Genomic DNA, 24,975 nt, shown 5'->3' with positions numbered 1-24,975 from the left:
TCTCACTTGGGTCCACTCACATGACCAACTTCTGAGAAACTGCTTGTCACTGTAATTGAGCTCATTCAGTGTTCACTTTTTGTTTTCGTTTTTGGTTTTGGTTTTTTTTGCGGTACGCGGGCCTCTCACTGTCGCGGACTCTCCCGCCGCGGAGCACAGGCTCCGGACGCGCAGGCCCAGAGGCCATGGCCCACGGGCCCAGCCACTCCGCGGCATGTGGGATCCTCCCGGACCAGGGCACGAACCCGTGTCCCCTGCATCAGCAGGCGGACTCTCAACCACTGCGCCACCAGGGAAGCCCAGTGTTCACGTTTTAATCACTTTTTTTGTGATTAAAACACCTAATTTTCTAACATAATATAAAGGAATCAATGTGGAGTTATTCTCTATAGAGGTGTGGAAATGAGCACCGTATCTTCTTTTTTGGGTGAAAGCATGCCCCAGTGTGTAGCATCACAGCATCATGTTTGATGAAATTCCCCTGATGTCTTGAGGATTTCATAGAAAAGCATCACCACAGAGAGAGCAACTGGGACCAGCCCTTGCCACTTCCTCCTCATTTACTGGGTTCTTTTCTTTCAGTACAAATACAAAGAAACTTACCGTAAGCAGTTGGGTCACCATATTGGTGCCCGGATGATACATGATGACCCCAAGATGATGTGGTCCCTCCACATTGCCAAAATGCAGAGTGACCGTGAGTACAAGAAAGATTTTGAAAAATATAAGACCAGGTTCAGCAGCCCAGTGGACACGCTTGGTATCGTTTTGGCCAAGAAATGTCAGACCTTGGTCAGTGATGTGGACTATAAACATCCTCTGCATGAGTGGACCTGCCTGCCCGACCAGAATGATGTCATCCATGCTCGGAAAGCTTATGACCTCCAGAGTGATGTGAGTACCCCCAATGCTGCTTCTGCATACTAGTGTTAACAATAATAATAATAACAACAGCAACAATAATACTAGTGCAATAATAATAATACAGTTAGCATGCCCTATTGAGAGTAAAATAAAATAATTAGGATATATCTCATATTATTATCTCTAGAACACCACATTACACACTTCATATTTTGTGATTTTGAAGATGAAAATAAAGGCAAGAGTTTTTTTAAAATCTCCCATCATAAGAAAAAAAAAAGTGTAGGTATGGTGATCATTTCGCCATATACACACATACTGAATCATGATATTGTACACCTGAAACTAGTATATGTCAATTATATCTCAATTAAAAATGCAAATCAAGAGCGTGATTTGTAAAACTTAACATTACTATGTGTTGAAACTCACAACTATAGTTGAATTTCACCTCCTTTCCCTTTAAAAAAAAAAAAGGCAAAAGTTTTTGTGACTGCAACACTTACACAGCATTGATCTAAGTATGCAGTCTTTTGGGGAGCTATTAGAACACATTTTCCAAAGCTAAAGAAACTCTGCTCTTGTGTAAAAAGTCTTGTAATACCCTCAAGGGCAGGACTGTGTTTTTACTTTTCAAAAAAGATCTTTCATCATTCCTAGTACAATCCTCTGTGCCAAAAAATGCTTAGGAAAAAAATGTACTCAGGATTCAATAATGCTTCTGAATGAGTGATTGTGATGGCAGCTTTACCTGTTCATCAGTGCTTTTGTGTTTCTCTAGTATGATCCATTTTGTGACTGTGAATCTGAACAATTAATTAATAAAAGTGTTTCTTGTTGGTTGATTTGAAGAATTTGTATAAGTCAGACCTTGAATGGATGAAAGGCATTGGCTGGGTTCCAATTGGCTCCGTGGAAATAGTTAAAGCCAAGAGGGCCGGAGAGATACTGAGTGATAACATCTACCGCCAGCGTCCAGATACACTGAAATTTACCAGCATAACTGACTCCCTGGAGCAGGTGCTGGCCAAGAACAACGCTATAAACATGAGTAAGGTGAGTCTTCACTCCTCACCATTGGGTATGGGAATTTACCATAGAATGAAGTAAAAATTCTGACATGTTACTACATTTTAAAGATTCCTATAGGATTTACAATACCTTTTAAAATGATTTTCCCATTATAACACCATAGTTACTTAGTAATACTTCAGAATAGTAAACTGATGTTAAAAATACCATATGCTGTAATTATTTCACAATTATAGATATTAAATTCTGCAACTCAATTATACTTTTCAGAACTGTTAAAAAATTTTAATAAGAAACAGTAAAAACTCTGAGTCAATGAAAAAGTGAGCTAAATACTCTTGGAAATAGTAATTTATCTACATGAAAGGTAGGAATTTATGCAACTTTAGTAATTTTATTTCTACTTTGTACAGAAGAGAGGTGACTGGCACATAATCAAAAGAAAAACTGTCTGTGAACTCCAAAATAATTTTTCTCATTTTTTTTTCATAGCACTTATATACTGAAGCCTGGGACAATGACAAGAAAACAATCCATGTCATGCCTGATACACCAGAAATCATGCTAGCCAAACTCAACCGAATAAACTACAGTAATGTGAGTAAACTACTGATCATATCATGAAGAGAAAGGCAAAAATGAACTATTGTAATAATATCCTTAGTGAAACCTTTTGACTAATCTATTGTACATTCTCCAGAACAACACTGTCAATAAAAGAGATAGTTCTCCCTTGATTCAATTTTGGTCTCTGTGGTAGGTCCACAAAGTAGACTAGCCTTTTATGAAGATGATACCAGAGAATGAAATGATTTTGGGGAAGTATCCCAATAGGGAATATACTCTTAAAGCCTTCCCCTACAGGTCAGTGTGCTTATCAAGTCATTATTTTATTCAACAACTATTTAGCAGGCAGTCACTAGGTTAAAACAGTGAGTTACCGTACTGTGTATTCTTTTGCCACTTCATTGTGTTCTGGTTACCATTTAATGTTATTTGCAAGCATTTTCCTAGCCATCTCCTTCAGGACCAACATTTTCATCAGAGTGAAGATTCTGAAACCCTAGTCTACACAGATCAATCAAGGTCTGTGATGATAATCCATGGTAAAATGGGAGAAAATAAGGACAACGCATTGAGTTGTTCACAAATCCAAATATATTCAATTTAAAAATACTGTATTTATTCCTTCTCCTTCTTTGGCATAAAAATGGCCTTCCTTTTATATTAAGATCATGACAATAAATAGCCGGGTTTTTGTTTTTGTTTTTTACAGTTTTGCTTGCTTGGCAAAACAAAATTTTAGCAACCTGATGCTGATTTCCCCAAAAAACTTTTTAGATTTACTAATCAATAAAACATCAAAGTTTAAACCATGTGCCTTAAAATCCTTGAGCACCTATGAAAGTTTTCTACAAACTCATACTAATACTTAATTCTGTGTAGTTTAAATGAGGACAGAGAAAGCTTAGTAATAAATAGTTTCATTTTTTATGAAAGGAGTAACGATTGATCAATTCCTTTTTTGCAGAAACTTTATAAACTTGCTTTGGAAGAGTCAAAGAAGGAAGGCTATGACTTGCGCGTGGATGCCATTCCAATCCAAGCAGCCAAGGCATCAAGAAATATTGCTAGTGATGTAAGTTGATGTTTTTGGAAGAGGCATTTCTTACTCAAAGATGTTAACAAATGGCAGCTTTTACAGCTTTTCTTGCCAGAAATTTAGCCTGCAAGTCTCAATTTCCTTTAACCACTCCCCCATGTACAAAGTGGCAAGTGAAAACAAAGAAAACAAAAGATACTATATCCAGTATACCTGCTAATCTGTCAAAGATGGAGTTATGTTCTTTAAAAATAAGTGTCTTATGAACACTAAAAATGGGCTCATATTTTATTTTTTTATTTTTTTTAAATTTTTTTTTTTGCGGTACGTGGGCCTCTCACTGTTGTGGCCTCTCCCGTTGCGGAGCACAGGCTCCAGACGCAGGCTCAGCGGCCATGGCTCACGGGCCCAGCCACTCCGCGGCATGTGGGATCTTCCTGGACCGGGGCACAAACCCGTGTCCCCTGCATCGGCAGGCGGACTCTCAACCACTGCGCCACCAGGGAAGCCCTGGGCTCATATTTTTGAGCCTCAGAAGTTGAGCAGCTGATAACCGAGACGTTTGTAAAAAACATTGTTGTTAAAGACGTTGGTAGCACATGTAAATCAGCCAACATAAATGTGAACTCTTTCCTACTACTTCTATCCGTTTACTCTGGCATTAAGGGAAGATGTTAATTATGCATACATTTTAGAGTTTTGTTTAATCCTTTGTTGACCTTTAGTGAAGTTCTCCTACCAAGATGCCCATAACTGGACACAAGAACAAGTTGAGAAGTAAGCAAAGCTTTTACTCAGCACCCACTTTCCTTTCCTCTCTAGTCCTTCCTGTATCATGAGAAACATCTCCTGAGGGTGTCCAGTACCCTCATTCTGTACCAGGGCTCCTTAAGACCCAAATCCAGACTTTCCTTCTTCTGGAAGTGTCCCAGACCTTAGACATATGCTTCATTCCTTCCATTATAAAAACTTTTTCTGGCTGTTAACCTAGAGAAGCCCACACTGTGACCATCTCATGGTAAAATGGACCATAAAGTATTATTCTTGAATTTTAAAAGTAGATAGAGTGTTAACCCAAGGTATTACTCTCTCATGGTTGAAAGTTGAATGACGTTGACAGGCAAATAAGGGAGGTATTTCCTGGTGAAACTTTCTAAATGTAGCCTGTATCCTTGACCACGGAATTCACTATAAATTCTGATTACAAGGGAAATATTCATCATATCAAAACATTTTTAGAAAAAACAGTCATGTCTTTAAATTAAGTAGATGCTCTTTTAAATTGTACAAGATGTTTTATCTTTACTTGTTAAGCAAATGTAAACTAGGCAGTAGAGTTTAGTGGAAGGGGAAAATATTAGGAGCCAGAAGCTCTCCATTCTAGTCTCAGCCCTGCTACCTGCTTATGATGTGACCTTGAACAAATCACTTAACTCCTGGAGGCTTCAGGTTTCTATTTTATAAAATGGAGTTGATAATATTAAACTTTCTCCCTAACACTAGTGGTGGGGAAAATCAAAAGAAATAATGTGTCTATGAAACTATGAAATGTGATATAAATAAGATGTCCTTATCATGAGACTTATATCTCTATTCTTTTTTCAGTACAAGTACAAGGAAGGCTACCGCAAACAGCTTGGCCACCACATTGGGGTCCAAAATGTTAAGGATGACACCAAGATGATGTGGTTCATCCACATGGCCAAGATCCAGAGTGACCGGCAGTACAAGAAGGACTTTGAGAAGTGGAAGACCAAGTTCAGTAGCCCAGTGGACATGCTGGGAGTGGTGCTGGCCAAGAAGTCCCAGATCCTTGTAAGCGACGTAGACTACAAGAAACCCCTTCATGAATGGACCTGTCTGCCTGATCAGAATGACATCATTCAGGCTCGGAAGGCCTATGACCTTCAGAGTGATGTAAGTGGGTTTAATATTCTTTAGCAAGGTCTCAAGAAGGGGTTCTAACTTTTGTGCTGTGGAATCTTTTGCCAGTCTGGTGAAACCTATGGATAACTTCTCAGGACAGCGTCATGAGATGCATAAAATTACACACACACACACACACACACACACACACACACAAACACAAACACACACACACACTGGTTTCAAAAGGAACCGATTACATCAAAATATGGTTATCAAAATATTATACTAAGCAAGGGGAGGGATAAATTAGGAGTTTGGAACTAACAGATACACACTACTGTACATAAAATAGATAAACAGCAAGGACATACTGTATAGCACAGGGAACTATATTCATATCTTGTAATAACCTATAATGGAAAAGAATCTGAAAAAGAATATATATATATAACTGAATTATATATAACTGAATCACTGCTGTATACCTGAAACTAACACAATATTGTAAATCAACTATACTTCAATAAAAAATAATAAAAAAATTAAAAATAAATTAAAAATAAATAAAATTAGATTATCAGGAGAAAAAAATTAAACTAAATACGTGACACTTTTTTATTGAAGTGTAGTTGATATACAATATTATGTCACAGGTGCACAATATAGTGATTCACAATTTTTAAAGGTTATACTCCACGTATAGTTATTATAAAATATTGGCTTTATTCCCTGCATTGTACAATATACCCTTGTAGCTAATTTTATACATAATCGTTTGTACCTCTTAATCCCCTCCTCCTATCTTTCCCCTCCCCCCTTCCCTCTCCCCACTGGTAACCACTGGTTCTCTATATCTGGGAGTCTCCTTCTTTTTTGTTATATTCACTAGTTTATTGTTTTTTTAGATTCCACATGTAAGTAATATCATACAGTATTTGCCTTTCCCTGTCTGTCTTATTTCAGTTAGCATAATACCTCCAAGTCCATCCCTATTGTTGCAAATGGCAAAATTTCATTCTTTTTTATGGCTGAGTAGTATTCTGTTATGTATATACATAAACGTCTTCTTTATCCATTCATCTCTCGATGGACACTTAGGTTGCTTCTATATATCTTGGCAATTATAATAATACTGATATGAACATTGGGGTACATGTATCTTTTCAAATTTGTGTTTTTGGTTTTTTCGGATGTATACCCAGAAGTGGAATTACTGAGTCATATGGTACTCCTATTTTTAGGTTTTTTTGTTTGTTTAATTTTATTTTTTTTTATACAACAGGTTCTTATTAGTCATCCATTTTATACACATCAGTGTGTACATGTCAATCCCAATCACCCAATTCATCACCCCCCCACCCCCCACCACTTTCTCCCATTGGTGTCCATACGTTTGTTCTCTACATCTGTGTCTCTATTTCTGCCCTGCAAACCAGTTCATCTGTGCCATTTTTCTAGGTTCCACATATATGCGTTAATATACGATATTTGTTTTTCTCTTTCTGACTTACTTCACTCTGTATGACAGTCTCTAGATCCATCCACGTCTCAACAAATGACCCAATTTTGTTCCTTTTTATGGCTGAGTAATATTCCATTGTATATATGTACCACATCTTCTTTATCCATTCATTTGTCGATGGGCATTTAGGTTGCTTCCATGACCTGGCTATTGTAAATAGTGCTGCAATGAACATTGGGGTGCATGTGTCTTTTTGAATTATGGTTTTCTCAGTGTATATGCCCAGTAATGGGATTCCTGGGTCATATGGTAGTTCTATTTTCAGTTTTTTAAGGAACCTCCATACTGTTCTCCATAGTGGCTGTATCAATTTACATTCCCACCAACAGTGCAAGAGGGTTCCCTTTTCTCCACACTCTCTCCAGCATTTGTTGTTTGTAGATTTTCTGATGACGCCCATTCTAACTGGTGTGAGGTGGTACCTCATTGTAGTTTTGATTTGCATTTCTGTAATAATTAGTGATGTTGAGCAGCTTTTCATGTGCCTCTTGGCCATCTGTATGTCTTCTTTGGAGAAATGTCTATTTAGGTCTGCCCATTTTTGTATGGAGACACAAAAGAACCCAAATAGCCAAAGCAGTCTTGCGGAAAAAAAATGGAGCTGGAGGAATCAGACTCCCTGACTTCAGACTATACTACAAAGATACAGTAATCAACAGAATATGGTACTGGCACAAAAACAGAAACATAGATCAATGGAACAAGATAGAAAGCCCAGAGATAAACCCACGCACCTACGGTCAACTAATCTGTGACAAAGGAGGCAAGGATATACAATGGAGAAAAGACAGTCTCTTCAATAAGTGGTGCTGGGAAAACTGGACAGCTACATGTAAAAGAATGAAATTAGAACATTCCCTAACACCATACACAAAAATAAACTCAAAATGGATTAGAGACCTAAATGTAAGACCAGACACTATAAAACTCTTAGTGGGAAACATAGGAACAACACTCTTTGACATAAATCATAGCAAGATCCTTTTTGATCCACCTCCTAGAGTAATGGAAATAAAAACAAAAATAAACAAATGGGACCTAATGAAACTTCAAAGCTTTTGCACAGCAAGGGAAACCATAAACAAGATGAGAAGACAACCCTCAGAATGGGAGAAAGCATTTGCAAACGAATCAATGGACAAAGGATTAATCTCCAAAATATATAAACAGCTCATGCAGCTCAATATTAAAAAAACAAACAACCCAATATATTGTTAGTTTTTTGAGAAACCTTCATACTGTTTTCCACAGTGGCTGCACCAATTTACATTCCCCCCAATAGTGTGGTAATATATATGCTTTTTATTAACACATTAAATAAAAAGATCTAGCAGTGGGTGTAAAACTAGCTTAATTTCAAAGAAGTGAGGAACATAAATATGCAAGATGTCTGCAACAACTGTAATAAAATATGAAAATATTTATGACTTCTATTGCTGATAAAATTCCATGTAGTGTTAATACTACCATAATCTGTTGCCTATAGTTATAGCTAAAAGAAATGCTATGTTTCAGTTAGAGGTTAATGAAAATAAAGATGTTTTTTCTATCTAAGTTCATTGATGCCAGGTTAAGAAATCCTGATTTAATGCAACCGGATTTTCCAAATGAATTTATTGCATTATCATTTTTCTGACTACTTAACTTATAGAAAATATCTATTATAGCTTGTGGAAGGAAATATAAGAATGAGTTATATATATCAAGACAATTTTTCTAAGAAGCTGAAAACAGTGTCTCCCTAGAAATATGTTAAGTATTTTTATTGTCAGCCAGTAGATTGTCCTTGGGACTCAAATACTACCTTACTGGTATAGTAGCTCCTTGTTTTTTGATCAGGCTCTGACAAGTAGTCACTTTTGGAAGAATGATAAAAGTGGTGGCATTGTAAAAAAGAGTTTCCCAAAAAGCCATAAAAACAAAAAGAATTGTTACTCTTACTTTTGAGAAAAATTCTCCTTCAGCCAATTTATTTAAGTTCAAAGAAGAAACATGAAAGCAGGATAAAATATCGTTTTTTTTTACTTGAACTACAACACAAGAAGAGGGACTGAGGATAAGTAAGAGTAAAAATATATATACTCTTTGGCTTAGAAACATGAGTATAGAATCATCTGAAAAAAGATCCCTTTTTGTTGTCCCGAGAAAACACGTGGATTCAGCATGTGGAAGTGTTCATCCTTTCTTTTGGTGCACAATGGCTGTGAAGGCCCCTGCCCAACGAGATAGGAACAAACTATACTCTAACAGAGAATTATTCCCATTCAAAGAGATATAGGCAATCAAATCAGAGAATAAACACTTTGTATCAGGAGGCAGGCAGGAATTTCCTTAAAATGGTTTTTCATTGATGAAATCGCATATTATTAGAGATTTCATAGGTCTTTAAAACAGCAAACATTGACTACCTTCAGGGACAAAGTGCTGGACTAGCCATTCTACACCAAAGTAAGGCAGTCCTGTGTCTTCCCCGAAATTTACACAAGATGCAGAATTATACACCATCTGTATACACCATGCTAAATCAAGATTAGACATCAGGCTGTGGAGGTAATTTCTGCACATATTTGACATTGTTTCATTTTCAGGCTATTTACAAGGCTGATCTTGAGTGGCTGAGAGGCATTGGGTGGGTGCCCATTGGCTCTGTGGAGGTCGAGAATGTGAAGAGAGCAGGAGAAATCCTGAGTGACAGGAAGTACCGCCAGCCTGCAGACCAGCTCAAGTTCACATGCATTACAGACACCCCAGAGATTGTCCTGGCAAAGAATAATGCCCTGACCATGAGCAAGGTGAGTCTCCAGCTTTTGCCAGTTGCCGGTGTCATACCTTCCACAGACTGGGCTTATAAAGTAAGAAATGTCCTAGAGGATTTCCAGAGAAAGGAGAGGTGATGGGCCTAATTCTCATGCAGGCCTTCAACAGAGCATGTGCTTGAATCCTAGTTGGACCTGCATGCTTCTCTCAACCCTGTGTCCCCTCATTCTCTGGGTGGGTGAGGAAGTACAGCCTAGGACAATTTCTCTGCAGTAAGGCATACACTCTTCTGAGCAGTGACCCAGAGACATCCACAAATGCACTACTTTTCTCTACACATTCTGCTTGGCACAGCAGACTCAAGGCATCAGCATCTCTTTATCCATCCTGTAAAAAAAATATACAGTCGTTTTGCATTTTGTTCAGAAGTCTTGGAAACACAGTGTGCATAGCAGTGCCACTGCACAACTCAAATTACTTGCTTCCAAAACCATAGGTGGTAGAAATCCCACTTTGGAAAGTGAGATGTTATTGCTGCTTTCATTTTTATTGTACAAGATCGATGATCACTTTTTCCCTCCAGACTGCTGGCAGTCTGTTTATTTATACTCTGCTAATTTCTTTATCCAACAGGTAGGCCCTTAATATGCACAGCTGAGATTGAATTGAACTTTTCTGAATTCTCCCACACCTGCCTGAATGTCTTCCAAATATCTGGGTAGTGAGAATGAGGGCTCAGTGCAGAATATGAAATTGACTCTCAGATAGCAAACTCCAACGTCTGGGGTATTAAAACTCCAGAAACTCTGTTCTGTACCACACTCATCAACAACAGTCACAGTGATAATAACAATAGGAAACATAAAATTTGTTGAGTGCCTACTATGACTCAAGCACTTTACATATGTTACAGTTAATCTCGAAAAAATACTCAATGAAGTAATACACCAATTTCACCCCAACTTAAAAAAAAAGAGGTAAGTATAAAGTTTAAAAAAATACTTAATGAGAATGATATGATTATCCCCCTCCAAAAAATGAGGCATGTGAGGCTTTCTGTACCTTTCTCAAGATCACACAGCTTGGACATCGGGGAGTTGGGTTTGACCTTGGGATTGATTCTGAAGTCTAGGGATTTCTACTATATCATAGCTCTATAGCCAAGCTCCATCCTTGAAGGTTCTGTGAGTAAGCTTGAGAGTCACTGGATGAAAAGAATCAATAATTGAGATCATGATGTTGCTTTACATTGGCTATGAAACGATCATATGTCTGTTTAAATATTGCCATGATTTACTCTCCCCATACCCTTTTGCTTCCCTCACCTCCACATAAGTTTTCAAAGGCTATTTTACAGTTAAATGAGTTAAATTTTATAATAACTGCAATGTATTGGCTTTAACAAAGGGTTTTACCTCACCTCCCCTATAGCATTTATATACAGAAGCCTGGGATACTGACAAAACCTCCATCCACGTGATGCCGGACACCCCAGAAATCAAGCTGGCCAAGAGCAATTCTGCCAATATAAGCCAAGTAAGAGATTTCCTGATTGTTAAGTCAGCCTTTAGTCTAGGAGTAATTAAAATACTTTTCCCATCTTACCACCTTCCTTACTGGAAGTGGCCTGTTAACTTTCTATAACTCTTTTCTTTTTCTGTTGTGTATTATCCTCCACCTAGAAACTTTACACCAAGGGATGGGATGAATCAAAGATGAAGGACTATGATCTGAGAGCTGATGCTATTCCCATCAAGAGTGCCAAGGCCTCGAGAGACATTGCCAGTGACGTAAGTGCTCTCTGTCTAACCCCCTTGGTCTCACCTTGCTGAACAACCACAGTGCAGCTGGTGGTCCACAGTTTGTAACTGCTTCCTCATATACCCCTCCAGTCATGCTTCTTACCTTCCAAGACCTTTCCCTTTGTTGTCTCAGAGAAGAAAAACACATTTTGAAATTGTAGTTAGAGTTGTTGCAGAAAAAGTTTTCAGCAGTGAAGATATATGATTACACTACTGTTACGTTTATGACAGCATAAAACAGTTTAAAATTGTTCAGAGATGTCAAAATATTCAAAATATGAAATTCTTATCCATTTGCTTGTGGGTTTTCATGTTGTCTAATTGTCAGCATGCATATGGTTTTAAAACTGGGCTTTTAAACATATGTTTCTTATGTTTTAGTACAAATACAAAGAAGCATATGAGAAACAGAAAGGCCACCACATTGGAGCCCAGAGCATTGAAGATGACCCCAAGATTATGTGTGCCATACATGCAGGGAAGATTCAAAGTGAAAGAGAGTATAAGAAGGATTTCCAGAAGTGGAAGACCAAGTTCAGTAGCCCAGTGGACATGTTAGGCATCTTGCTGGCCAAGAAATGTCAGATTCTGGTCAGTAACATTGATTATCGAAATTACCTGCATCACTGGACGTGCTTACCTGATCAAAACGACATTATCCAAGCAAGGAAGGCCTATGAACTACAGAGTGATGTACGTAACGTGATCTTTGGGAAAGGAGGAATGGGAGGACATAGATTTGTTAATTGTACAGACAGTGCCTCTGTGGACAGACCCATGGGTTGCTCACTGCACAACCTCAGGGGGGGCCATTCACATTGTTAAAACAAAACCCATATTTAGGAGTTTTGTTATGGGAATCAAAGAACATAGATGAAGAACCCTACTTAGGTCATGTCCTCCCTGGCCTAGATTCCAGACTATTCTCTTCATGTCCTTTGTACTGTCTGGCAATGAAAATATATTTAAAATAAGCGTAAATTATCTGAACATTTAAAAAATAACTGCCACTCTTGTACTATATCCAAAACACTAAACAGAGTTTCATCCTATTACAGGATGAAAATGAAATGAGATTTGGCACAATATCTTTAAATTGTTTTCCAGTTATATAATTTCTTTGAAATATCAAATAATTACCATGAAATTTAGCATTATTACCATTTTATCCTTATTCATGGCTAGCATAAAAAATTATGCTTTTACAAATTACTCTGTCATGGATATTGAAACCCCTGATTCATGTAAAATCTCAGGTCCTACTTTTTTGGAACCACCATCTCCTGTGCTTATCAACCCCTCAACTCCGTGAACTTACTTTCCAATTAAGGGATGCTATGTCTAGCACTTGGAACAATATTTCTGTCTAATGTCTCTGTAGAATGTGTACAAAGCAGACCTGGATTGGCTGCGTGGCATTGGCTGGATGCCAGAAGGCTCAGTAGAAATGACCAGGGTGAAGGGTGCTCAAGACCTGCTGAATGAAAGACTCTACAGGACACGCCCAGAAGCCTTGAAATTCACTTCCATTGTCGACACGCCAGAGGTTGTCCTGGCAAAAGCCAATTCTCTGCAAATGAGTGAGGTAAGAACCATCCTACCGCCAGGCTCTCCTTTAGCAGGACTCTCTTCTCAGAAGATGCCACCCAAACGGAGCATCTGTGGATGAAACAGAGAAAGTAGATTGTTTCTCTTCAAAGACTTAAAGTGCTTGGAGCAACTCTAAGAATCTCTTAGTTTAGTTTAGTGAAGGCACATGCTAAGTAGAACTCTGACAAATGCCAAGGCGCCTTTCCCCTACCTCACACACAGACCTGGAAGCACTAAAATGAAAAATGTCACTCCATTACAACTCAGGAAAGCAAATACTTATTACAAAACCTGTGGCATAATACTACACGTTAAATGGTAGAACACTGTATTAGTCAGGGTTCTCCAGAGAAACAGAGCTAGTAAGAGGTATGAGAGAGAGATTTATTTCATGGAATTGACTCACATGATTGTAGAGGCTGGCAAGTCCAAAGTTTGCAGGGTAGGCCAGCAGCCTCAAGACCCAGGCAGGAGTTGCAGTTCAAGCCCAAGGTAGTCTGCTGGCAGAATTACTCTCGCTCAGGGGTGGTCAGTCTTTTTTCTCTTAAGGCCTTCATCTGACTGAACAAGCCCCCACATCACAGAGGGTAATCTGCTTTACCCAAAGTCTACTGGTATAAATGTTAATCTGATCTAAAAAATACCTTCACAGAAACATGTAGAATAATGTTTGACCAAATACCTGGGTACGCTGACCTAGCCAAGCTGACACAAAAAACTAACCACTGCAAACCTATAACAACATTTTCCCAGGTTAAATAGTTGCTAAGGCTTAATGTTCAGATATCCATCTCTATTGCTGTATTAAAATAATATTTTCCTTCTCTCCACAGAAACTATATCAAGAAGCCTGGAATAAAGATAAAAGCAACATAAGCATTCCTTCTGACATGCCAGTCATACTGCAAGCCCAGATCAATGCCATGCACATCAGCAATGTAAGAGGCATAAATATGAAGTGTAAATGTCTTTATGGGACAATATCTGTCAGCCTATGGGGTGTGTTATAATGGACAAATTACCTGCCTTAGAAATGTTGACAGCTTTGGGTGCTAGATACTTCCTCTTTGGCTACCATTCCCAATGCAGTACGAATGGAAATTCTCTTTCAAACATTAGTTTCGATACATATCTGGGCCCCTGCACTGCAAGAGGTGGGATACCTGAATCTCACTGGTGTCCTTCTTTCAACCTTGAAATCATTGTCCTATATCCAATGTCCACAGCTCAGTTTCATTGTATATTAATTGAGAGGAATGAAATCCCTAGTAAAGTGCCTCTTACACAAGTAAGTATAAGAGATAACAGTCTCTGTTGTCTTGATAGGTTCTTGGTTGATCCAGAACTTTCTTGTTTGACATTTCAAGGCCATAAGAAAAGTCAAACTTTTAATTATATGCAAAGTGTAGGATAGGTATGATGTCTATGTCACATCCCTTTAGCAGGGACCTTTGAAAAGTCAAAGGGCAACATTGGGAAAAAATCTTATCAAGTCTTATATGGTAACTTGATGAAGGTTCTCTAGGTTCACAGTTGATTCTTAGTTCCCATTACTGTATAATGGGATATTTTCACATTGTACTATATTGTGGTGAATGCAAATAATTCAAATACTAGTAGATTTAGATGTTTAGCTTTAAAATTGTAGTCACAAGTACCCTGCACTCCACAAAGTAAATAGGCAATAACCAAAAGAAGGACTCAGAAGCGACTGTTTTTTCTTATGCCGCCTTCATTTACATTGTGCTTTGTGATTCATATCATGACTCCTTTGAATATGTCTACTGATTTTCAATTCTTGTAAGCAAACCTGTGTTTTCCCTCAATAGAAACTCTACCAGAAAGACTGGGATGAGGCCAAGCAGAAAGGCTATGACTTGAGAGCAGATGCCATTGAAATCAAGCATGCCAAAGCCTCCAGAGAAATTGCCAGTGAGGTACAACTCCTTCTATTTCCTTGTGGATTTTCTTCTCTATACAACAAATAGAATATTTTTCAAGAATTTTGATTTGGTTTGATTTTTTTTTAATTCTATGCAAACAATTGCATTTGCCTTGTGCTAAAGACTTTATTTTATAATATTAAAATGGGATGAAAAACACTGAGGTAAACATAGGTGAAGTATATGTGTAAATACCTTCTAAGCTGTTTCTAAGTAGAAGTAAAGTATCATGAAGATCTGTACCAAATTCTGGGGAAAAATTCAGGAACCAATACAATGTGATTTTATCCCACAAATCTTTAGGACATTCTCCATAAATATAAATCACAGATGAAAGTTTTATACAAGACTTAAGACCGAGATCACATTTTATATACAAGATTTTATGCTGGAGGCGTATGTATACTCCTCTGAGAAACCCTTTGAAGTTGATTTAACAGTAGTTTTAAAACGTACCAGCAGTCAAAATAATTATTCTACCAAGGCCCCCCAGCTCCAAATCTTTAAGCTACCTTTGTTCCTTTTCTTCAAATTCTTCTCTAGTTTTTGTCCTAGTATCCAGCTGTCTCTTCCTTCTTACTTCTCATTTTTATCTCTAAAAAGGCATAGCCAATCCATAGTATCTGCCTTATTCCCAGCTCTCTCCCTCTCCCTTTTCTCCAAACTTTCCTATGTTATCCAAATATAGGAAAGAAACAGAAATGATCTTACTCTTGTCCTAAGACACTGAGAACAAGTGTGGAATAGGTGGAAACTCTTATCCACAGGCCTTTTGTTGTCATCTGCTGATTCAAACCGACAGCCTTGTCTTCCATTCCTGAAGCATGCTCCTTTCTTGTCTGTCTCCAAACCACACATATGACTTTTTCCTACCTGAAGTACCTTCAGTACCCTTGGTACTGACCTAATTTCCACTTGTCAGGCAACCTTAGGGACAATGATTATCCCCACTGTGCCTTACTTTTCCCATTTGAAATATGTGATAATACTAATATCCACATCATAGAGATGTTCTGAGGATTAAATGAGGTTATAATTGCCACGACTCAACTATTTTTAACAAAAAAATTCAGCAACTTCATATGAATCAACCTAATACATTTGAAGCACTCATAATAGTGTCTGACATATAGTGATTGCTAGTAAATGTTAGCTATTATTTTTTTATTACTCTTGTTCACCATACTATTTCCCTCCTGATTTGTTCATGTCCTCTGTGAAACTTTCTAAAATAGCCCTAATTTCCTTAAAGAGAACTAAAATATATAATAACTACCAATTTGAGCCAATTTACATTAAGGCTAAAAAAATATTCCGAAACCATTTAATGAAAAGTCCTCTTCATACATTATGTCCATATGTCTTTTTATCTTATTTTTTTACAACTTTAGTACAAATACAAAGAAGGTTACCGTAAGCAACTGGGCCACCACGTGGGTTTCCGCAGCCTACAAGATGACCCCAAATTGGTATGGTCTATACATGCTGCCAAGATCCAGAGTGACAGAGAATACAAGAAAGCTTATGAGAAGTCTAAAGGAATCTACAATACACCGTTGGACATGATGTCCATTGTTCAGGCCAAGAAATGCCAGGTCCTGGTTAGCGACGTTGATTATCGCAATTATCTGCACCAGTGGACGTGTCTGCCAGACCAGAACGATGTGATCCAGGCAAAGAAAGCCTACGAACTGCAGAGCGATGTGCGTATCCTGTCTCCAGACTCTTGGGGAGATGTGTGTCTATGTGTTTAATCACAGAATATTCCTTAAGGATGTAATTTAAACAGTAATCTTAATAGAATCTAACATATTCTGTATTTTTCTGCAGAGTTTTTCTGAATATTTTCTATATTATAGAGGATTCCTTCTTATAAGACCTTATTCATCAGATGAAAATCACTCTCTTATTCTATGTAACTAAGTAGAAAATTTCAATCCCAGTTGTCCTGATCCATTATATTTGCATGATCAGGTATCTAAATGTCAGAAACAGATGTAAGCATAAAAAAATGTTGGATTTCAAGTTTATCTGGCACACATAGGAAAAATGTGTGTGTGTATATATATATATATATTTAAATAATATGTTTAGAGAGAGAGAAAGAGGAGAGGTGTACATAGATATAAGTATGTATTTTGTTTTTCATTATACATGCTTCTAAGAAACTTTTTCTCCCAAATTCCTACAGAAGTTATCCCCAGTGGCACATAAAAGGCAGATTTCAAGTAGTGAGCACAGAAGCTCAACCTTGCATAAAAACAAAATTATGTGCCATTGCGGTCTGTCATTCCACAAGTGCTAGTTGTTAGCCCTGCTCCAGTTCCTGTAGGATACTCTGAACTTCTCCCAGAGATGTGTGCCAGAGATGTAACGCTCAAATATTAACATCTAATGTTGATCCTTGAGTTTCGTGGGACTGGCCACCCAGCTGGTTTAAGTAGAGGTTGTGTGTGGTTTGCTGGCATCCGTGCTCTAGTAGGCAAATTGACTCTTCTGTACTCTGTGGTCCTCTCCTTCTTGTAGAACGTGTACAAATCAGACCTGGAATGGCTGAAGGGTATTGGATGGTTGCCAGAGGGTTCCGTGGAAGCAATGAGAGTAAAGAATGCCCAGAATCTCCTGAATGAAAGGTTGTATCGCACAAGGCCTGAGGCCCTCAAATTCACCAGCATTGTTGATACCCCTGAAGTTATTCTGGCAAAGATCAATGCTGTACAGATCAGTGAGGTAAGTCAATTGATGCTATGTTCAGACACACTGAAGAACTCTCAATAAAAATTATAATTGTGAACTTTAAACTGCTAACACCAGGATTAGAATCTTGAACATTCATGTATCCAGATAGAATTTCATATAGCCCATCAATTAACGGCATCAACATTTCATTTGTTTAGATAATTCTGTGGTCAGTATAAGTGTGGTAGGCATCTTCATGTTCCATATTCTCTGAAGTACACCTTGAACACATTTTGTAGACCTTGCCTGTAATACAGGTCCACCAGTTAATACAATGATCACAAAACCGCCACCTTTTTACTGCTATTCAACGGTGAAATAAGTTGAAAGGTCCAGGGGCAGCCCCAATATTAGACATTATGACAGTTATTTAGGCAAGAAAGCCAGGACTTGATTTGCAATGTGGATTATCATAATCACCTGCAATGAGAGCTTACCTGCCAGATAATTGCATGTGAATAAACAGAAGAGGATCTATTTACTATCATGTTTCTGACTCGTTTTACATTTATATTATAGCACACATGAATGTATTCTTCTTGCTGAAGTCACTTTTGGCACCTTCTAAATAAAAACACAGATGAAAAAAAAATGTGATCTCCATTTACATCTGAACACATCCAAAGAAAACCTTTAATTGTACCTGTAATTTTATTCATGTGGTAATTGGCTTATTTACTCATCACCGATCCTTTGTTTTTCATTTTTACCAGCCACTGTATCGTGACGCCTGGGACAAAGAGAAGGCAAATGTGAATGTACCGGCTGACACTCCATTGATGCTGCAGTCCAAGATGAACACCATGCACATCAGCAACGTAAGGCCCTGCACATCCACTTGCTTCACACAGTGTTCTCTGCCTCACCAAACCTCTCATCAAAATGCTCCAGAGAGCATTTAGCAAAAGGCATTTCCCTAATATTCCTTTTACTTCTAGTCTTTAATGATAAGTGTCTTTTGTGTGTGCTCGCACACCTACGTATGTGTTTATAATATAGAGATATGTGTCCTTATCTTTGTTGGAAGGAAAAATGCGGTGGTTTATGCCAAACACACGACATCAAAACATATATATGCATGTATAGTAATACTTAGTTCTCTTTTTAGTGGCCTATCATTGATTTTTCCCTTTAAAAGCCAAACAATATGTATAATTTTTCTCATTTTCACATGATTTACTATCTTTTAAATTCCCTTCTTTAAAAAAAAGTTACTGGAAAAGAACTTTACTACATGTCATTAAAAATGTACTGGAGCTTAAGTTCAGTATGAAACCAGTCTATTTTATAAATCTTAAGGGGAGATTAATTTTTCATCGTAACTGTTAACATATTCTTGAACACATCGGTAATGCTGACTCAGTAGCTTCCTCTTCATATTGACTGTGGCACTGCAATCTCCGTTTGCAGAAACAGTATCAGCAAGCTTGGGAAGATGTCAAGGTAACGGGTTATGACCTGAGAGCAGATGCCATCGGGATCCAGCATGCCAAGGCTTCCAGAGATATTGCCAGTGATGTGAGAGCTCCTCCTTGCCCAGCGTTAACAAACACTAATTCATAGACACTCAGAGAGTTAATACTGTACTAATCTTTAATTTAATTCCCCAGGAATGATATCTAATAGAATGAAGGGCATTGTTACTAGTGTCGTGCTTTAAAATCCCCAATTCAAGAACAACTTTGACAACAATTTGATGACCCACTTAACTTCTCTGCTTGGTTCTGCTCTCCGTATGTTTAAGCACAGATTTTTATTTTCTTTTCAATATCTTCTCAATATCAGTTAATGCATGAACACTTACAGAGATCCAGTGGGTACAAAGAACTCTACTGTTTGTTGAAGTGCAGCATACATAGGTGGTTCCTGTGATAATTTTATGCAGTACATGGACAAGCATTTTTAAAATAGTTACGTTGGTTTTGATGTGTGCTAGAAAAATACTGATTTTTTTCCCATTTAAATAGGAGTATAAATTTTAAAATAAAAATATTAAATAAGTTTAAACTTTAAAATATATTTATTTAGACAAAGAATCAAGTTGACAAAGTATGAAGTACAGGTGGTGCTTTGTGGCAAAACATGTGAGAATGGCAAACAGTGACTGAAGTCTGGGAAACAGTGGGCAACGCTATATTGGAATCCAGACGCACCATTGTTGCCTTTGAGGTGTTCACAATGTTTTCATGCTTACAGAAGACAAACCAATGTATCAAGAAGTATAAAACTTATAGTATGAATTCAAAGAAAAGCAGTGCCCCAAAAAGGGTCATGTAAGGGAGATGGAGTTATTTGAGTAGGCTGTCTAGAAAAAGTGAGTTTGGAGAAACAATTCTTCTTTCTTCTGTTCACATCCACCAGTATCTATACAAAACTGCTTACGAGAAACAGAAGGGTCATTACATTGGGTGTCGCAATGCCAAGGAAGACCCTAAACTGGTCTGGGCAGCAAATGTGTTGAAGATGCAGAATGACAGGCTGTACAAAAAGGCCTACAATGACCACAAGGCTAAGATCACCATCCCGGCAGACATGGTGTCCATCAATGCTGCCAAAGAAGGCCAGGCGTTAGCAAGCGATGTGGACTATCGCCACTACCTACACCAGTGGTCTTGCTTTCCTGACCAGAATGATGTGATCCAAGCCAGGAAAGCCTATGACCTGCAGAGTGATGTAAGTTGTTGCTTGTGGTGCCTGAGGGGTGAGCTATTGCCCAGGAAGACAGCCTTCCACAGCTTTGCCCGGTCACTCCTGCCAGTGCTGAGGAAAATGCAATTCTCCCTGCCTGAGCACTTACTTCCCTTTAGTACTTTACCAAGTTTATTAATCACAAGCCTTAATGCTGGGCTTATTCAGAGGGTTTTCATCTTCATTGCTACTGGTGCTACCAGAATTTTTCTATAGATTTGTGAATGTGTGCACTGTTTGTAGTTTATTAAACATAGGCATCTTCATGGTTCTTCAATTGAATGATAGGGGCTGTCTTCCTTGAAATTAATCTGAAAGGTTAGCAGCATGCTCCAAACTCACTAGGTTCCCTGAACTTGGTATTCTTCACAACATTGTGTTATTAATTTACCTAAAGTATTTTTAGATTTACTTATCTTTTTGCCGATTTAATCTTTTGAAAATGATGAATTCCATCAGGATGTTTGTTTCTTGTACAGAATTAATACCTTCTTTTAATTATCTGAACATGGTCGCCTTAAGCTTCAGGAGATGTTTTCTCATAATGAATGAGTTTTTTATAGAAAAGTATATCCCTCATTTGAAATGAATTGCCAACTGATGGATTTAGTACCATTTCTAGATAAATTCAGTCTCTTCATTATCCTGAACCACGTTAGTATGTTAAGGAATGCATATCAATGAAGTTCTTAAAGAATGAGGAAGGGAAGCTTCAAAACCTGTATGTAATCCTCTTCAAGAATCCCTTCTCCCAAATTTTGGGTACCCACAATACTTTACACACTAAAACATATAACATTCTTCATTAAGGTAGAAATTTCCCTACATTTTCACTCCTCTTACTCTTTATTTTAGTTTGATATTTGTATCCTATTAAACAGTTATTAAAATACCATTTCTGAAGAACACAGTGGGTTATTTTATGAAATTAATAGTTGGTGTTTCACACAGAGCAATTATATCTGGTTAACCACTTAACCTGACAAAACAGGTTTAGACAGCCAAGAAAATGCAAATTCCAATTCAAAGAGAAGTGCTATCTTGGAAAAAGAAAACTCAGTTGAGATCAAAATTGTGGAAGTAAGGATTACATTCTTAATTATCTCTTTAAAAGTAATTATTAAACACACCATGTGCCAGGTCTTGTGCTAAGCCCTAACGGTACAATGGGGAATAAAGAAGAACAAGACAAACTTCCTGACTTTAGGGAGTTCACACTGATAAAAAGGAACAGATGTTAACTAGAGAATATCCATAAAAATGGGATGGCTGAGGAAGAATGATCATGGCACTATGAAAAATGAGGTGGGGAAAGCTTCTCTGGGAAAGCACTGATTTAGGAGTAAGAAGGGAGAGCATGAGTTTGTTCCATGAGGAGGACACAGGGTGCATTCCTGCAGAATGACCAATGTATGCAAAAGGGGTGGTATGCAAACCACAAACTGAAAGGCCAGTGTGGTCAGAACACACGGGTAAAAGGGAAGCACGTATAAAATGAGGCTGGAAGAAGAGGTAGGGACTGATGCTAGACCATCATCACCTTCTAATCTATGTTAAGATTTTGATCTTTATCCTGAGACCAGTGAGAAACCATAGGTTGGGGGTATGTTGTGACATCAAATCTGAATGGTGAATTTTGTAAAGATCATTCTGGCTGTGGTGTGGAGAACTTGCTGGAGAGCCTATTATTATTGCTTTAAAAGTCCACCTTGGCTAGTGTGATGATTACCAAAATATTCAAAAATCTTCCACACATCCCCTAAGCAAAGCACTCCTTCTGCATCCTTCTGCTTTCTAGGCTATGCATAGGCACCCCAACACAGAGCCCCTGCCACGGAAAACAAAGTAGGACAAAACACTGCTATGCATATGAGGAATTATTTTTGTCAGGCCCATGCTTGGCTTTATCATTGTTTGTGGAAGAGAAAATGCAACATGAAAAACTGCTTCCTTACTTTACCACGATTAAAAAAAAAAACAAAACCCTGCCTCTCCTAACTTTGTTTTCTTTCCCAGGCCATCTATAAGGCTGACTTGGAGTGGCTGCGTGGCATCGGCTGGGTGCCCGAAGGGTCTCCCGAAGTACTGAGAGTGAAAAATGCCCAGCATATCCTACAAGACAGTGTCTATCGGACACCTGTGGTGAAACTCAAGTACACAAGTATCGTTGACACACCTGAAGTTGTTCTTGCTAAATCAAATGCTGAAAATATTAGTATTGTAAGTCACATTTTTCTTCTATATTAAAATTAAGTTCATGTTATAGAAAATGATAATTAACCTGGTAATCCATTTGTAAGATAATAATATTGATGATAGCAAAGATTTTAATAAGTAATATTGACACGGTTGTTTTGTTATTGCTTACTAATTTTAAACCAAAACTCAAAGTATGAATAAAAGGTATTAATACAGATTTCATATCAAATTTGAGTAACTTATGTGAAAAGATTCTGGAAACTTTTACCTTAGTATGAAAAGATTTTGGATCAGAAAAATCGAAAGTTGTGCACTACAACTAGCAAAATGACAAGTTGTGAAGTAATTTTGTTATCATTGGTTCTTTCCATAGCCAAAGTACAGAGAAGCTTGGGACGTGGATAAAACTTCAATCCACATAATGCCAGATACTCCAGAAATTAATCTCGCTAGAGCCAACACTCTTAATATGAGCAATGTAAGTACTGCAACAGACTCCCTTTTTGTTTGAAAAGTCACCCAATTGGTATGAAGATATCACTAGGGAACTCTTCATAGCCAGGGAAGAGAAGATTGAGTGGGCAAGGAGGCCCTTGACCAGGAGTGAGGAGAGGGGCAGACCCCTGGCTCTCAGTCACTGGGCAAGGCCAGTTATGGTGAAGCAATGTCAACATGACAGAAGAGAGAAGGGAACAAGGACAAGAAAGATAATGAAAGAGGAATGAAGAGACACACAAAGAAGAAAGGGGAATTAACAACAGATTCAGAAGAGCACAAAATAATTATGAGAGTTCTTTTCACAACTTTATACAAATTAATTTTAAAACCCAGATCTATAGGGGATTTTTAAGGAAGTTATAAATTACTAAAATTGAGCCCAGAAAAAGAATAAAAACATATTGCAAGAAATTAATAGGTTATTAAAGACTCTCCTTCCTCCTCTCTGATATCAGGGTCCCCCAGAATGATTTCATAGGGGAATTCTTTCCAAACCTCAAAAAATAAACAAACTGACAGAGAGCCTAATGAAACAAGGAAAGCCATCACCGTTATCAAAACTTGTCAAAGATAGTTCCACAAATGAAAACTGTAGACCATTAATAATGGGGAAAATCTTAAATGAAATATTAACAAATCAAATTCAGTAACACATGAATATGATATGATACAAACAACTAGAGTTCATTCAGGAATGCCAAGAGTGTTCTGTATTCAGAAACCTAATAATGTGATAAAACAAAAGAGAAAAATCATATGCTCATTGTATTAGATTTAAAAAGACATGTGGCGGGGAGGGGGAAGGGTAAGCTGGGACCAAGTGAGAGAGTGACATGGACTAATGTACACTACCAAATGTAAAATAGATAGCTAGTGGGAAGCAGCTGCATAGCACAGGGAGATCAGCTCAGTGCTTTGTGACCCACCTAGAGGGGTGGGAGAGAGACGCAAGAGAGAGGGGATATGGGGATATATGTATACATATAGCTGATTCACTTTGTTATACAACAGAAACTAACACACCATTGTAGAGCAGTTATACTCCAATAAAGATGTTTAAAAAAAAAAAAAAGACGTGTGGGACTTCCCTGGTGGCACGTGGTTAAGAATCTGCCTGCCAATGCAGGGGACATGGGTTCAAGCCCTGGTCCGGGAAGATCCCACATGCCGCGGAGCAGTTATGCCCGTGTGCCACAACTACTGAGCCTGCACTCTAGAGCCCGTGAGCCACAACTACTGAGGCCAGCGCGCCTAGAGCCCATGCTCTGCAGCAAGAGAAGCCACTGCAATGAGAAGCCCACACACCACAACAAAGAGTAGCCTCTGCTTGCCACAACTAGAGAAAGACCCCATGCAGGAACAAAGACCCAACGTAGCCATAAATAAATAAATACTGATGAATTAAAAGAAATTTTTTTAAAAAGACGTGTGAGCAAATCCAATATCCATTCTTATTTTTTAAAATAAAATCTTAGCAAAATAAGAATAAATGAATATTTTCTTGTCATAACTAAGAATAAATCTCATATCAAAGGCCAGCCACATCCTCAAGTAAGTAAGCTTCTCAGTCAAGTCAGGATACCCATAACATTACCATTTATTAATATTTGCTGGAAGTAGCTAAGTGATAAGCTTCTTATTCACAGCAAAATAATTACATAAGAATAAGTATAAGAGATAAATATTGGAAAGAACAAGGCAAAATTATCATTATTTGCAGAATAAATCATTACATGCCCAGGGAAAGGAAGAGTATCAACTAAAAAGTCTATTAGATAAAAAGAGAATTCGCTTACATGGCTAGCTTCACAGTTTAAGAAAGTTCAAGAAATGTACCACCTTCGTAGATCACAGAGATTTTTCTGGGTG

At 37.9% G+C, this 24,975-nt stretch overlaps 1 protein-coding gene and 1 long non-coding RNA gene across 51 annotated transcripts in view; one reads left to right on the top strand and one right to left on the bottom strand.

Moving 5' to 3' along the window:
• Positions 1 to 24,975, top strand: part of NEB (nebulin) — a 231,171-nt gene that overhangs the window by 128,137 nt on the left and 78,059 nt on the right. For all 50 annotated transcript variants that reach the window (XM_049712452.1, XM_049712434.1, XM_049712443.1 and 47 more), the window contains 19 exons: positions 583 to 894; positions 1,717 to 1,920; positions 2,389 to 2,493; positions 3,428 to 3,535; positions 5,105 to 5,416; positions 9,479 to 9,682; positions 11,079 to 11,183; positions 11,330 to 11,437; positions 11,831 to 12,142; positions 12,831 to 13,034; positions 13,873 to 13,977; positions 14,869 to 14,976; positions 16,374 to 16,685; positions 17,509 to 17,712; positions 18,435 to 18,539; positions 19,132 to 19,239; positions 20,083 to 20,394; positions 22,426 to 22,629; positions 22,982 to 23,086. In XM_049712452.1, coding sequence (XP_049568409.1) covers positions 583 to 894; positions 1,717 to 1,920; positions 2,389 to 2,493; positions 3,428 to 3,535; positions 5,105 to 5,416; positions 9,479 to 9,682; positions 11,079 to 11,183; positions 11,330 to 11,437; positions 11,831 to 12,142; positions 12,831 to 13,034; positions 13,873 to 13,977; positions 14,869 to 14,976; positions 16,374 to 16,685; positions 17,509 to 17,712; positions 18,435 to 18,539; positions 19,132 to 19,239; positions 20,083 to 20,394; positions 22,426 to 22,629; positions 22,982 to 23,086 — 3,537 coding nt within the window. The remainder of the gene's footprint in view (positions 1 to 582; positions 895 to 1,716; positions 1,921 to 2,388; positions 2,494 to 3,427; positions 3,536 to 5,104; positions 5,417 to 9,478; positions 9,683 to 11,078; positions 11,184 to 11,329; positions 11,438 to 11,830; positions 12,143 to 12,830; positions 13,035 to 13,872; positions 13,978 to 14,868; positions 14,977 to 16,373; positions 16,686 to 17,508; positions 17,713 to 18,434; positions 18,540 to 19,131; positions 19,240 to 20,082; positions 20,395 to 22,425; positions 22,630 to 22,981; positions 23,087 to 24,975) is intronic.
• The window catches only part of LOC117195434 (uncharacterized), a 77,549-nt gene continuing 62,249 nt past the window's right edge, over positions 9,676 to 24,975 (bottom strand). Inside the window, exons 3-4 of the long non-coding RNA XR_007478495.1 lie at positions 10,710 to 13,108; positions 9,676 to 10,034 (exon numbers count right to left, since the gene is read on the bottom strand). This is a non-coding gene — a long non-coding RNA (uncharacterized LOC117195434). The remainder of the gene's footprint in view (positions 10,035 to 10,709; positions 13,109 to 24,975) is intronic.

Source organism: Orcinus orca, chromosome 7 (assembly GCF_937001465.1).
Source record: "Orcinus orca chromosome 7, mOrcOrc1.1, whole genome shotgun sequence".
NCBI lineage: Eukaryota > Metazoa > Chordata > Mammalia > Artiodactyla > Delphinidae > Orcinus > Orcinus orca.
Note: the sequence above shows the minus strand (reverse complement) of the source record. Positions and strands in the feature narration are given on the sequence as shown.